At 45.3% G+C, this 14,988-nt stretch overlaps 2 protein-coding genes across 2 annotated transcripts; both read left to right on the top strand.

Moving 5' to 3' along the window:
- Positions 1 to 898: 898 nt before the first annotated feature.
- Positions 899 to 5,068, top strand: LOC139765792 (uncharacterized). The gene is made up of 4 exons (XM_071693586.1): positions 899 to 1,489; positions 2,716 to 2,831; positions 4,400 to 4,630; positions 4,937 to 5,068. The coding sequence occupies exons 1-4, from the start codon at positions 1,066 to 1,068 to the stop codon at positions 5,066 to 5,068; spliced, it is 903 nt and encodes a 300-aa protein (XP_071549687.1). The 5' UTR covers positions 899 to 1,065.
- A 2,205-nt stretch (positions 5,069 to 7,273) lies between these two features.
- Positions 7,274 to 12,475, top strand: LOC139765778 (uncharacterized). Its single transcript, XM_071693566.1, has 3 exons — positions 7,274 to 9,690; positions 10,283 to 10,434; positions 11,368 to 12,475. Exons 1-3 carry the CDS (start codon positions 9,601 to 9,603, stop codon positions 11,672 to 11,674), a joined length of 549 nt encoding a protein of 182 aa, XP_071549667.1. The 5' UTR covers positions 7,274 to 9,600; the 3' UTR covers positions 11,675 to 12,475.
- The last annotated feature ends 2,513 nt before the right edge of the window (positions 12,476 to 14,988 follow it).

Raw genomic sequence — 14,988 nt, 5'->3', positions numbered from 1 at the left:
GACCGGACGGTGGGAAAGGCAATGTTAGCGCGAATCAATGACTAAGTGATGGTTTATTTATACCTACAAAAAGAGAGAAGACATTGCTCCACTCCCTCCGCCACCTGACTGCTATCGACAGCACAAGAGGAGTAAGTCATCTTTGTCACGCGTCCTGTGTTTTGTCTTCTGCCGGCGGCGCTGCTGGAGGAGGAGGGTGTCGTCTACCAGGTCCACGGCTGCCTGCGACGCCACGTCTCTCGTTTTCACAGGCGACCTCTCAGAACACTCCCGGTGACCCCCAACCCACGTCCTACCCCGGGCAGATCCTCAACGGTCGTTGCGGCGTGTTGAAAAATCTCGAGATCTAACTGGAGGGAAATCAATATGATGTACAGACTACCCACGACAGTCAATCATGAAACTTTTCGCGACGCCTTCCATCACAGACGGTCGCATGCACCTAAAAGATAAACAGAGGTACTGGACAGTCCATGCACACAGGACTGCCCGATGTTTTACTGTCATCCGTCTTGTAAATGAACATTGACATCTAAATGTATGTATGAGTCTCTAATGTACGAATGTCATGGGAGATTATCACTACCAACCCAGAAAGGTTCACTGCAGGTACAGACTGCACCTCTTGCTTCAAGGGTCCCTGCTCGAGTTGGTAACACCTTCGGCTTTCCAGGATGAGATAAACCAGGAGAGAACGAGAAAAAATATCTCTGCAGTCACTGACTACATCCTTTCTGTGGGACTGGTAATACACAAACATTCATTACACACGTGAAAGAGAATTATTAATGGGGGAGTTCCTGACACCAGGGTCGAGGGTTGGGGAGAGAGCAAGGGGTGCCTGGCTGGGCCCAGTGCCAGTCTTTGCTCAGCGGTGGGAAGAACAGGGCCAGTTGGAAGTGAGGAGTGTCTTGTTCCGTTGCTTCCCTGAACATTTTCCCTCCTGCTCGTAACGCTGGAAATCCGCCATACTCGCTTAATTAAGATTAACACGAGCCTACTCGTCTTTGTATCAGGCAAATCATTGTTGGTAATGTATTAAAAGCTTTCCATAAAAGAACAAATATGATTATGAGGGGTCCACTAACAGCATCTCTCCTGGCGTACGTTCTTATCGTGCTTACAGTCTGCGATCCTGAAGTAAGCAGTATATTACCCTTTCGTACTTCGCGGACGAGAAAGGTTCAGCGACCGCAGGGCCTCAGGAAAACCAGGTCAACCATGAGGGAGGAGCAGGACAGGGCCTTTTGGCCTGCCAGAACATGGGGCATCCCTCGAACTCTTCTTCTTCAGAAGGACGAAGACGTGGTGGATATCGATGTCGAAACGAAGAGCAACCTGGTGGAGAGCAGCGAGACGTGTGGATCGGGCTGTGACCCAGAGGGCAGCTTGAAGCTGACGAGGGAACTACTGCCGGAGCTACTGCAGGAGGTGGTGCACTACACCCGTGTCACTCAAATGGTCATCCTCACCTACAGCAACAGCCAAGGTGACCCTTCTTCACATTTGTGTTAGCGTTACTGACCATGAGCCAGCATGGGCTCACCCAGAGTAGAATCCACACCTAACCAAGGTGTTCATCGTCCCTGGGGACTGGTAGATGGGTATCTAATTTAGGCTAGAGATTATTTGACGATCACACTAGTTCGTGACCATTTTACGATGGGGTAATCGCAATTCAGTAGGAGTTCAGATAGAATCTCATCTCTCTACTATCTCATCCTCCAGAACTAGTATGGCAGTGCTTACGAACGCCCCACCACATTTGACAAGTCTTTTGATGAGAAAAAAAAAAAAAGACTAGTAATGTTTACTTTTAGGGGGTCTCTCCTTGCGAACGGTCATACTCATTACCTTCAATCCACTGTAGTTCGTCAACAAACAGCGTTTTGCTGCCGAACACTTATCTTTGATCCAACTTTAAAATCTCGTTTGAAAATTCTGTCAAAAAATATCGTAAGTGTGTAGCAATTTCCCCATGGCGGGTGAGGAGGCGTTCGGCGTCCCTCAAGTCTAAAATAGTGAAGCTGGAGAGCATACCCTTCAGCTCGACCCTGTACTAGCAATACTGAAGAAGAAGCACTTAATAGTTCGTAACTGAAACGCCTACATCGGAGCTTAGACATCGACTCTAGAAACAACACACACACACACACACACACACACAAGGTGTCAAAGATACTTCGACTTGTGGTATAACTTGACCTTGACAGCCCTAATGATAGGCCTAATGCCCGTTTGGACCTCCGTGGTCTAGTGGTTTGCGTTACTGACCATTAGTAGGCACAGGCCCACCCGGGGTCGGGGCCACATGGGTTCATCCTCCCCTCGCAGGCTGGTCGATGAATGAGTACCTGGCTAAGGCTGCTGCTGCTGTGTGTGTACATGTGTGAGTGTGTGTGTGTGTGTGTGTGTGTGTGTGTGTGTGTGTGTGTATGTGTGTATACATGGATAAGACGGAGCAACACAAGTGTAAAACACACGAATAGTAGTCACACAAAGTAGGAGAAAGTAGTTTCACTCAGGCACACACATAGGTAATTCATGTGGTTATATATATATATATATATATATATATATATATATATATATATATATATATATATATATATATATATATATATATATATATACATGTAAATTTTCTACCAACCCTTTCATCCGTGCGCCTCCCACGAGGTGGTACTATATCTCTGTACATCCCTCATCCCATAGGGTTGTGTGTAGCCGTGGCCCGGTCGCTGTATCTCCGCGGGCTGCCCACCTCCTGCGCCAGGAGCACCACCATCGCCGGCAGTCACCCTGCCATTGTACTCCTGACACACCAAGAGGTACTTTCTCTTTGCTTCCTAACCGGTTCATGGTGCTCACGGGAACCACTCTGCTTCGAGAGTCTGTGAGTCTTTACGGCGGTTTTATAGAGACGTATGATCCTTATGCTCCTCCTTATGACTAGGAGTGATAATCAAGTGGCTTTACACCCGTAAAGTATCCTAGACACATGACTTCACCCACCACGGGTGAGGGGCCATGTATCCCAGACACATGACTTCACCCACCACGGGTGAGGGGCCATGTATCCCAGACACATGACTTCACCCACCACGGGTGAGGGGCCATGTATCCCTCACACATGACTTCACCCACCACGGGTGAGGGGCCATGTATCCCAGACACATGACTTCACCCACCACGGGTGAGGGGCCATGTATCCCTCACACATGACTTCACCCACCACGGGTGAGGGGCCATGTATCCCAGACACATGACTTCACCCACCACGGGTGAGGGGCCATGTATCCCTCACACATGACTTCACCCACCACGGGTGAGGGGCCATGTTTCCCTCACACCTCATTATTTTTATATCTCTCTGGGCCTTAGGCCGTCCTGATGGTCTGCAGCAAGAAGCTGCTTAGCCACTTGTAGAAAAAAAAAAAAAAAAAGGAAATTGAGTTTGGAAAGAATTAGCTGGATCACAGACGGTTATATATTCTGTAAGCTTTACCTGGATCCTAACGGAGACTGACCCGTAGATCGGGAGCAGGAAGTCCAAACTACTCGTAAAAAGGAAGCCTGAAGCTCGACGACCAGAGTGGACCTTACTGACCCTGGCTCTCTACGGCAGGACGGCGGTGGGGAGGTGAGCGAGGAGCTGAGGCGGGTGTCGCAGGCGGTGAGTGAGGGGAAGGTGATGACGCCTAACCTGGTGGTCGTCCTCCATGCCCACACCCGTCTACTGCTGCCGTCACTCTCACACAGACTCCACCTCTGTATACTCCAACCCAAGGTAAGGACTCTCTCTCTCTCTCTCTCTCTCTCTCTCTCTCTCTCTCTCTCTCTCTCTCTCTCCAAAAGAGGTCATTATCCTACCTCTCGACCCCGATGGCCACTGCGAGTCATAGCTCACCACTCTCCTCCGCCTATGCACACAGATCCTGTACTCACAAGAAAACACCACAGTCCCCCACTCTCCACCGCACCACACCACCACACCTCGTCCACAACTGCTGTCTGCAGTACTATTCCATTCTCTCAAGTACTGTGTCACTTTAACCTAGATGATCCTTTGAACTAGTTATTTACTGTGGACGAGTGTTTTCCATGATGGAGCTCACTAGTAGTGCAGTAGTTGAGCATACATTGCAAGGTCTCTCGTGCAGGATGAAGTATGCTGAGCGCCTAAAATACTAGAGAGGTGTTGTAGGGTATGGCATGGCCAGCGTATGGCAGAATATTCCTCAAGTTATTTGGTGAATGTAATAACTCATAAACTTTCGGACGAAGGGAGGGCTTATCATCACTATGTCCAATCCACTGCCTATGCTTATGATAAGAGTTACCAGAACCAACATTAAGCCGAGCGGGATTTATATTCTCTTGATTTACGTATTAACAGACTTTAGAATCTTTTCCTAACACCAGTGGTGAGTTCTGTGTCGACCTGCCGCAGGGCGACGCCGTCGACGTGAGGGAAGTGTTCACCTTTGGCCCAGGGAGCACAGGGAGACCGACGGAGGATGTGGTGGGGACGTGGCGACCAGGAGTCCCCAGCCACCTCTCCGACAGGAGCACTGCTGTCGTCCCTAAAGACTTCCAGGGCAACACTCTCATATTCGCCGTCACCCAGGTAATGAATGTGCCGTCAGCTACCTCACACCCCGGGAAAAACGAGCATATTGCAACCACACAATAACGAAAGATTAGTGTGTCAGAGATGCAGACCCACTGCCACATAGCATGTCGAGCTTCCTTTATCCCTTCAACCGTTCAACTCTCCGTGTATGATTGCGTTCAGTAATGATGCAATGTCGAACCCCAGCTGAACATCGGGGCTAGCGAGAGACCAATATATAGCCAACATCTCGTGTGTGTGTGTGTGTGTGTGTGTGTGTGTGTTCCCTCCAGGTCCTCACCAGTGCGCGCCTCTCCGTAGGTGGCGCCGTACGTCATCCTGAAGAAGAGAGCCAATGGGACGCTGCGACCCTCCGGCTATCTGGTGGACCTCGTCCACATTCTCCAGCAGCAGCTCAACTTCACGTCTGTACACATTTATGATACTTCTTGATCCTTGATGACTTATATTGCTCTCACGGAGCGATTGACTTCATGGCAATCTTTCAACGAATTGACTTAAATGCCAGTCTAGCAATAGACTGACTTTAATGGTAATCATTCAACAGATTGACTTACTGGCATTTTTTCAACGGCTTGACTTTAATGGTAGTCTTCCAACGGCATATTTCTAAATCACGTAGAAAAACCATTGATAACGAAGCACATACCATCATTCGATAAAGGGTTTTATATTGATTCATATCGACTTGCCCTTAACCCTGTCAATTTTCTAAACCCATCATCTGCGGAGACTTCCCTTTTGAAATTGAAAAAAGAAAAAGATAAAGCACTGTTGTTTTGAATCTGGTTATGGGTGCAGGAGGGAGATTATGAATGATTGAGTCATTAAGGCAATGATGATAAAGCAATACTTCAGTATTATTTCCCTTCTCTTGCACCAAATCAGCTGCAGACTAAAAGAAATTCTATAAAAGCCGTTACAAGTCATCGCAATGCTCTCGGCGGGCATGGGAGGAGAATCGAAACCTGAATTGCCGGAGCGAAACATTGGAAAAGTATAGACGCGAAGACATCAAGACATCAGATGAGACAGACATTTGCCAGGAATCTCAATTAATTGACTAGACTCCCCTATAGCATAAGTTGATTAGTCCACGAATACAGTGGTAACGAGGTAAAAACCAGTAGTTATCTACAATAACCTGAGATAAGAATTAAGTAGATCTTTCATGCGGAAAATCTCTTGTAAAATATAAGGGATTATCAGAGCCTGACGGAGGGTGTGGGAGCAATGAGTGGCCATCCCCTCCGCAGGATTCGGTGGGTGGAGGCGGACGACGGGGAGTTCGGCGTCCCGACCGTGAACAATAGCTGGACGGGCTTGGTCGGCATACTGCAGCGTCAGGTAAGACAGAGTGGAGCCCCCGAGGTCTCCTCCACAGGCATACACGACATGAACATTGTATGCAACAGGCGCATCATGTGCGACAGGAACATTATGTACAACAGAAACATTAAATTCAACAGCACTGTATACAGCAGAAGCAATATATACAACAGACGTATTATATACAACAGAGGCATCATATACAACAGAAGCAGATATACAACGGAAACATTCTAATACAACCATGAAGACTGGGGTAACACATACAATCCTTCATTCCATACCATTCCTTCAAATAGCCAATGACTCTCCAGTGACCACAAACCACTGTAAATCTTATTCCCTTCACGAAAAAAAGACCCCCCCCCCCCAAGGATTCTCCTCCGTAATGAGGTAACCTCAGCACCTGGCTGTCACGTCTGATATCAAAGCCTTCACTAGGTTCCCGTCCTCTATCAGCCCCAGGTGTGGTATGCATAACACCGCCGCAGCAGCTGGTGGTATTATCACGATACCTCCTCCCCCCTGGCAGGCAGCAGACGTGGCCGTGGCCTCCCTCAGCTTCACCACTCCTCGCTCTAAGGTCATCGACTACTCGCCGCCAATCGACTTTTCCAACTCACAACTCCTCATCTACCTAGACGCGAACACGGAGTTCATGGACTGGAACACGTACATCATGGGATTTCACTGGTGAGTGTCGACATCCGCCATCTCGTACAGCAACGCACGGTGTCGTGTTTCGATTCAACTCAGTATTTTGTTAAGACTCCCGCAGGTTACCACAGGAGGTGCTGACCACAGTGGGTAGGTTCCTATCTTCTCCCGGGGTGCATGTCGTCCCTTCCACAGGTATGTCATGTTCCACTCCTACCCAATGCATGTCCTGACATAGCCAGCCCCATCCCAGAACACCCCCCTCCCATCCGCCCGTATCCCGCAGCTCTCATACTGGACATCCATGAATAGATTAAACAGCTATGGTGACATGAAACACACACAACAACCCCTGACGTACACACACACACACACACACACACACACACACCCTCCGTTGCACAGTAGCCAGTAATTCAACCATCATTTGTACTGACAATTCTTTATCTGATCTTTGCATCATGTTCCTGGTATGGTAGACTATACAGCAAAGTTGATGTTCAAGAAATGAGTCCGTGTTGTTGTTGGTGATCATACGAATGGACGTATGATCACCCTCTATATCTCTCAAAGGATAGAAAGCTCATAAGATAGGCAGGAGAATGACGAATAAGGAATGTGAAATAAGATAAAAGACAAAAAGAAGCCAAGTATAAGCGACCGCATTATTGCTTCGTGTGTGTGTGTGTGCGTGTGCGTGTGTGAATATATTTTCCCCAGAATGATATAGACGATGTCGGTCGCTGTCTATTCGCCAGGACGGTGTTGACGACCCTAATCACGGACGATAACTTCTCTTTCTGACGACGGCGGTGATAACATAAATCACAGCAGGATCTCCCTCTCTCCCCAGAGGAAGGTGCGAGTTAAGGATATCAATCTTACTTCCCGTCTCTTGTCCCAGGAGTGTGTGGGCAACGATGGTGGGCGTGTGGGTGCTGATGGGCGCAGGGATGGTGAAGGTGGCGAAGCCGACGGCGCAGGGGTCCCTGTACAACTACTTATTCTCCTTCGCCGGAGCCTATGCCCAGCAAGGTCAGACACCCTGTCGGGCGTCTTCGCCAGCTGGTCTGTCGTCAGTAGGGAATAAGCAATGTATCAGGGACGGGGCTGTGTACGTATATTGCTGGTTCCCGACCATGTCGTCAGGAGTGCTTCCCTTTGTTACTAGTACAGTGCTTTAGTCCATCATTCAAGGGCTCTAGTCACAGAGATGTAAGCATGGCCCTGGGCCCTAAAACTGAGGGCTGTGAACGTGACCTTGACCCTCACATTGTGATGATAAGATTCGCTATCAATCTATGTATGTAACGTTAGAGAAACACCCACACGTCATGCAGACATGATGGTTTATTTTCTATTACAGTTTCGACTTTTCACAAGCCCTTCTAAGCTGGAAAGGTTTGTGATACTCAGAAATTCTCTCGAAAAAAAATGAATCATCAGGTCCTCATGATGAATGGTTTTCACATTCACTCTTCACTACGGTGTGTTACCTTACTTCATCATGTATATTACTTATATCTTTTACGAAACATTTATTTCGTAATTCTGTTCGTAACAGTTAAGTCTTCCCCGCCGCCAGGGTGTGAAGTGGTGCCAGCCTGTCTCCGAGGTCGCATGGTGTTCTTCAGCTTCTGGATCGGGTCGGTACTACTCTACTACTCGTACACGGCGCGCCTCACCTCCCAGCTGGCCGTGGTGTACACCGCTCAGCCCTTCACCACCCTCACCGGCGCCCTCACCAAGGCCGGCTACTCCATCGCCGTGCAGAAGGGCACCTCCTACATCACTGCCGTGGAGGTTAAGTGTTGGCAACTGGTCAGGCGAGCTTATGGGATGTGTTAACTTATATCTGCTGCAGCCATCTCCTCTGACCAGTTCCTGACGGCTTGCTCTTACGCACTATATACCCCACCCCCTGGATAGCGCCAGAACCATACAGTGTACGGTGAGGAAAGCATGAATTAGAATATAACAAAGATGGTCACTGTCCTCATGTCGAGGCACAACAATGCAACTCATCATTGTTGTGTTTGGTATGACACTATCACTCGCGTTTGTCAATCGTGCGCAGGTGCTGCTACCAATGGTAAGAGCATAATGGAGTTATGATTTCCTCACAGGCGTAACTTGCTCCTTGGATCCTTTCAAGTCCTTCTACCAGGGCTCTAATCGGCCTGCTGTTAGGACTGCTTCCATCAAAGTTAGGTGTAGGAAGTCCAGGCTGGGATGCTGTGTCACCCATGCGTACATGATAGAGAGCTAAGAATCGCGTATATGCCCCTCTTGTGTATGGCAGAATTTGGTGCGACTATACCAGCCAAGTGATAAGGGAATTATATTGTGAGATCATGCTATCTTTGACGGGATAATGGCGTCCATGAGAGTGTATTCAAACGCTTACCATATTTCCTCCTATGATCCTCGCTGCGCTGTTCCTGAAACTGTGAAAAAATAAGTCTCTAAAACGGTATTGTGGCCTTGAACAAGACTTTATCGTCTCAGTGAATAGGTCAGCAGTAACGCCGTCCTCTGGCATATCTTCGACTGCCTTCCTTCAAAACAATGCACAGGAAAGATTAAAAAAAAAAGGACTTTCTGTCGTTTCTTTGATGCAGGGGCTCGCCAACTCGGTCCTGCTTTGGTCTCTTGGTCCCAAGAATGAATCTTGTGACGCAGTTTTAGCTCCGTCCTCTCATATCTAAAGGTAACAGTTAATTAGACAGAACGGGCCTGACTCTCGACTAGATCCTTTCCTCTTCGGTAATATTAACCCCAGTAGAATCAAACCAGATTTTTTATTCATATACACAAACTCCATCTAATGCCCTTTGGGAAGGTCCGCCACACAGAACACCTGCCTCAGTGAAGATGTGGTCCACTGTGGTCAGCCCCACAGGGCCTATCCCACGGTATATGAGCTGTAGCTTGCTAAAGCAACCTCACTCCTCCCACAGAACTCCCGGGACCAGGCCATGCAGCTCCTGTACAAGCAGGTGTTGGACAAACCCTACCTCCTCGTTCGGGATGACCTCCAGGCACTGAGCCTCCTTCAGGATACTCGAGTGAGTGCCTCGTCTACCGTGCCACAGGGACACAGACCCTGGCGGTAGAATGGTAGGCAAAAGCGTCACCTGTCCAACCCCGAGTGACAAGAGACGACTATCTTTTTTTTTTTTTTCTAAAAATTTGAGTCATATGGGAACACCTTGTTATAATGAATAGGGTTCGAACCTGCTCGACGACGTATACAAATCAAGTTCTTTGGACCACATGGCTATCCAAGTTCACACAGAAAAAAAAAAAGAAAACTGCTTCAAGTTCTGACTTCTGATAACCCCTCATTATTGCCCATCAATCTCCTGAAGGTGTTCTGGTTTTACAAATGGCTTAAAAGATCCTGGTTTGTATACCACTGTCACACGGGGTTGAACTCTGCTCGGAGCCAGACATTCCTTGCTCATATCTCCAGTAGATCAGCAGTATCCCGAGTCAGATATAATGAGAATACCCAAGAACATACCATGTGTCGCTTTTAATGGGATACATTTAGCTAAAACCAATGATCAACTACACATGATTAGTTGAATTAGTTAGAGGACAAGACAAAAGAGCCTGTGTGTGGATGCAATAACATCTCATGCCGTCTCTCCTTAGAGGAAGATTGCTTACTTCCAAAGCGTCAACTCGGTGAATTACGAGATCAGGGGCAACTGCTCGTACATGTGGCTGGGAGCTGAGTACTTCAAGGAGTACCTTTACTTGGGTTACCAGAAGAACCTCTCCTTCGCTGACGCCTTATCGTACTAGTGAGTCCTGCCTCACCCCACACACACAATCCCACACGGTTCCCTTCTGCTGCTTTCCAACCTCCTCCTCCTCCGCCTTGCCCTGACCTTCCTCCATTGACCTTACTATCCCCGGTGCACTGTAAGGTCCCCTGTTTATCTTTCTTCTTCTCATGACCCACAATTTATCATATTCACCGTCCTCCTTCGCTCCTGTTTTCCTTACAGTTTCGTATTTATTCTTTTTCTCAGTCTGTTCCAATTGTATCGTTCTTGATTCATCATATCTTCATCAGTCCTAAATTCTACGGTGTCATTATCTTTATTTTCCCTCTGGAGTGTTAAAAGTATCCATTCTATCAGCCATATGTCTGTTCAGTCACACACACACACACACACACACATATATATATATATATATATATATATATATATATATATATATATATATATATATATATATATATATATATATATATATATATCGCTTTGCTCTTGCCCTTTTTCCCCTCCAACACCGGACACCTCACTCCGTCACTCCAGGCTGACACTAAATGCTATATAATTCATCTTGTGTTTCCGCATTTGTTGCCACAGTAATATCTGCTTTCACTGTTCCTCACTTGTAACTTATCACTGTTTTCTTTATCAACTTCCTTATTCATCCATGATTTATTGCCACTTTAATGCATTCAAACACCCCTCACACACTCACACATACCTGTTAATCTGTTATAATAATCATTCATGTAATCTATGCAAATACCTCAGTTCACCTGCATGATGATCAACTAGGAAGGAAATATTGTCCCAGCAGTCACATAATATCCTACAGTCATCATTTTTTTTCTTTAATGCCTTGCCAGTCACTATACTCCCCACCAATCAGCAGATGACCCTTCCGCTCCTCCAACCTACCAAGTCAGCATAACCTAACAGACTCATCTCGCGCAGTATCGTGAAGGCGAGGGACACGGGCATCCTCAAGAAGCTCAGGGCAAAGTGGTGGGGGAAGGAAAGCAGCTGCACTTCCTCCGCGTCCTTCTACCAGCTCGGTTTCTCCAAGACGATCTCCGCTTTCGTCGTACTGGCCATCGGCGCAGCCCTCGGCGTCCTCATCTTGCTCTTCGAGGTCTCCCTGTACTACCTGCGGGCGTGCGGACCCGTGAAGCAGCTCATCGAGCGAGAATGTCTGGCAACCAGGCGAAAGCAACGCCGCAGGAGGGGCTTTAAGCGTCAGCGCCTCCGAGTCTTTTACTGATCAAGTGGGTTACCAGAAAACACCTGACCAGGTGTTATTAGATGGAAGACTCGCGTTCAACACCTGCACGTCTACACGACGGCCCGAGGCCCTGAGCGTAGCATATGAAACCTGCCTTCAACACCTGCGAAACCAGACAACGATTGCCTTCCAGCGTTGCTTAAAAATGTTGTCTCTGACGCTTGAAGAACCACACGTCACGATGAAAATTGGTTGGCTATATTTACGATCGACTCGTCCATGCTCAAGGGCGTTCCGTGTTGAAATGCCTCCCTACGAGACCTTAACTTCAGGTTAGCATAAACCACTATAGAGTTCTGTACTTTTATACGTGAAACACAGATGATTCATCTTTAAACTATGGCAACAGACTGATCCAATGAAATTATGTCGCCCTAATAAAGAAAACGGGGAAGATATTGGATTTCTTGTAATGTTTTGTTCACAGCGTATGTTATATCTACCATATGGTATATCATTCCGTACCTCAGTTGTAAGTAACTCTGATCAATAAATGATGCATTTACGATTATTCATACAAGTTCTGTAGGGAAGATGTCAGTGACTGTGAATCATGAAACAATGTAATCATATCTATCATGGCTTAACCGATGTCAGGAGGTTGAAACGCCAAATTTGTATACAAATACGGATAGGCTTCAGTTGCCACTGAACTAGAATCACATTCAAAATCCATCCTTACACAACACTTCAGTCGTCGGTTCGTAACATTTCCATTATTCTGCATGTTATTCATCATTATTAACCCATTGATAACCTAAAACACATGGGCGAAAATGAAAAATTTTCATTACATCCTTGTCTTAAAATCATACAATACCAGAATAATAAACTATAATTAAGTAATTAAAAACATGAACATGATGAATGGATGTATAAATCTAATACGACTATTCACAAAATCTAATGAATTTTAAAGAAAGAAAATGAACTTTTATTCGTCTTAAGAATTAAAAAACCTTAGAATGCTAAACATAGTCCACTAATCATAAATCAAAACTACAAAATCAAATCATTTCAATGTTTACAAAAAGTATCTAAAAAGGTTAACTAAAAAATACTACGCGATCCAAACTATGAAACTAACAAATAATTTCAACGCAATTATTCCTTACCATATCGAAGATTGGAAGAACAAAGGCTTGATCGAGCCATTTATATCTGTACGTGTATATTGCTTCTATGACCGAGAGGTCCTATCCCTACACACCCCAGCACAGAACTGAAAACACAGACGCTGACTTGAGGTGACGTTTCCCAGCGAGTGATTTCTAATCGTCGACAAGATAGTTTGGTGATTATAGCATCCGTTCGTGCCAAGCGACCGAAATGCCCAGCTATCCGAGATTTCAAAAGTCTCTCCTTAGTTTTCCCGATATAATGATGCGTGGCAGCTATCACATGTGCATCTGTATGCATGAGACGCTTGTAAATCAACGGTATCGACATCTTTTAATACACCGTTTGCGCTAACCTTGGCCTTGAATATAACTTGCGCCTATTTCATGCATTATTTCCCTTCGTGTTCGTCAACGTAAACAAGTACCGCGGCGCTTGCCTGTCGGGACAGATATGGCTCTCTTAACTTAACTGTGTCTACCAGACACTGTTGAAAGGGCATTTGTGTGTGCTAATGGTAGGCATGATAGGAGACTGAAGGTATGTATACCAAACGAACAAAGGGAAAGTTCAGAGAACTCTTGAGCGCCAGTGTTATTGTACTCTACGCCTTCCTCCTTACTCAGTTGCCTACATAAGCTGTGTAATGTCCCATTAACATCGATGGGACCTTATATTTTCAATAAGGAATTCTCAGTACTGCCGTGTCCAAGGCTCTACGCTGGAGTAAATGCTACGAGGTCCAGGTCAAGATCGTAATCCACTCACTGTCTGATTGAGGATAAGACTCTAAACAAAACAAATGAGATGAATTTATAAGTCAAGATTAATATGATAACTTTGGACTTCAATATTCTAGGTTTTTTGTTTGAATATAATTGCAATGTTAATACACCAATAGTTATTTTGTACTATATATTTTATTTAAGTGAAAATTTGCTCTCACGAGTATAGATAGATCTTGACAACAAAACATGAACTTTCGGGATCAAGACGAACCGTTTCGAATCGCTCAGTGGTCCGCGAAGGTGACACAAATTTATGAAAAAACGGCAAGTAAGAAAATTGACAAAGATAAAAAGAAAAATGTTAATGTGACGCTGTCTTAACTGAAATTTGTGGATTAAATTCACTATGCAATCTTCTTAAACTTTATTGCGCAAATTGAGACTTTGTTAGCCAGTATATGCAATGGGAAAATGAACCATTCTTCATAGAACAGTTTTGACTTGAGGTTTCGGTTGGTTAAAGCTTTTTCTCAAGTCCGTCTTTATAGAAAAGTCTTAAAAAAACATCAAGTCGTCGTTAACAGAAATAGAACATATGTTGAAACCACTCTTAGTGAATTACGAATAAGAGTGCGTTTAATTATTACAAGAAGGAACGAATAAACTTCGTACATATGCCAGCGAAGAAAACCTTTATATAAACTGACGTTTCGAACATATTATCCAGTCGCTTAATTGCCATGGCTAAAAATGAAGGAATCTGATTAATTCCCAAGTCAGATGTGAACTTTCATATTCTCATGCTTCGATATTCTAAGAACCGCCGGATTTTTTTTTTTCTCCAAACAGAAAACGTATCTTAAACATATCATTTAATTTTATTTATACAATATACTGGATTATATATACCATTTATAAATCATGGGTTAAATATTCTGTGAGCTGTCGTTAAGCTACATGAGTTTGTGGTAACAGAAAGCTAGGTTAGTATAGTCAACCCTGGTAGAGATCCCATTGCCATTCTGTCTTTAAACCTTCAGACTTCATTTATTAAATGACAAAGGTTTCGTTATCAAATAAGAACAGGCTGTCATTTGCTGATAACTTGGTAGATCTACCATCTGCTTATGGCCTTCAATTTTGAATCAGAATCCCAAGAAAGACTGTCAGTAAAAATATCTAGTTTTCTAGAAAGGAATATTAATGACCAGAGACGGAATACCGAAGCTGTTAACGCGCATTTTCCATCATCTAAACTCATGAACATTTACAAATAATGTCCCGGGTAACACCACGACTCTTTGATAAAAATTGGTCCTGGGGGTAATAATGGACATAAATAAATATATTTATGCACATAAACATATCATAGCAATAATCTAGGGGGAAGGGTGAGGCGGCCCCAAGCGGGATATGTAAGGATCAACGGAGGTGAAGCGAACAGTA

This window comes from Panulirus ornatus, chromosome 56 (assembly GCF_036320965.1).
Source record: "Panulirus ornatus isolate Po-2019 chromosome 56, ASM3632096v1, whole genome shotgun sequence".
Classification (NCBI taxonomy): domain Eukaryota; kingdom Metazoa; phylum Arthropoda; class Malacostraca; order Decapoda; family Palinuridae; genus Panulirus; species Panulirus ornatus.
The sequence above is the reverse complement of the archived record's forward strand: the minus strand, read 5'-3'. Positions and strand labels throughout refer to the sequence as shown.

Excerpts from the sequence above, each read along its gene's own strand:
- LOC139765792 (XM_071693586.1), top strand. The coding sequence starts at position 1,066 with ATGATTATGAGGGGTCCACTAACAGCATCTCTCCTGGCGTACGTTCTT. Across the intron at positions 1,490-2,715 it reads CACCTACAGCAACAGCCAAG|GGTTGTGTGTAGCCGTGGCC; the intron begins GTGACCCTTCTT and ends CTCATCCCATAG. Across the intron at positions 4,631-4,936 it reads TCATATTCGCCGTCACCCAG|GTGGCGCCGTACGTCATCCT; the intron begins GTAATGAATGTG and ends GCCTCTCCGTAG.
- LOC139765778 (XM_071693566.1), top strand. The coding sequence starts at position 9,601 with ATGCAGCTCCTGTACAAGCAGGTGTTGGACAAACCCTACCTCCTCGTT. Across the intron at positions 9,691-10,282 it reads GCCTCCTTCAGGATACTCGA|AGGAAGATTGCTTACTTCCA; the intron begins GTGAGTGCCTCG and ends GTCTCTCCTTAG. Across the intron at positions 10,435-11,367 it reads GCTGACGCCTTATCGTACTA|TATCGTGAAGGCGAGGGACA; the intron begins GTGAGTCCTGCC and ends CATCTCGCGCAG.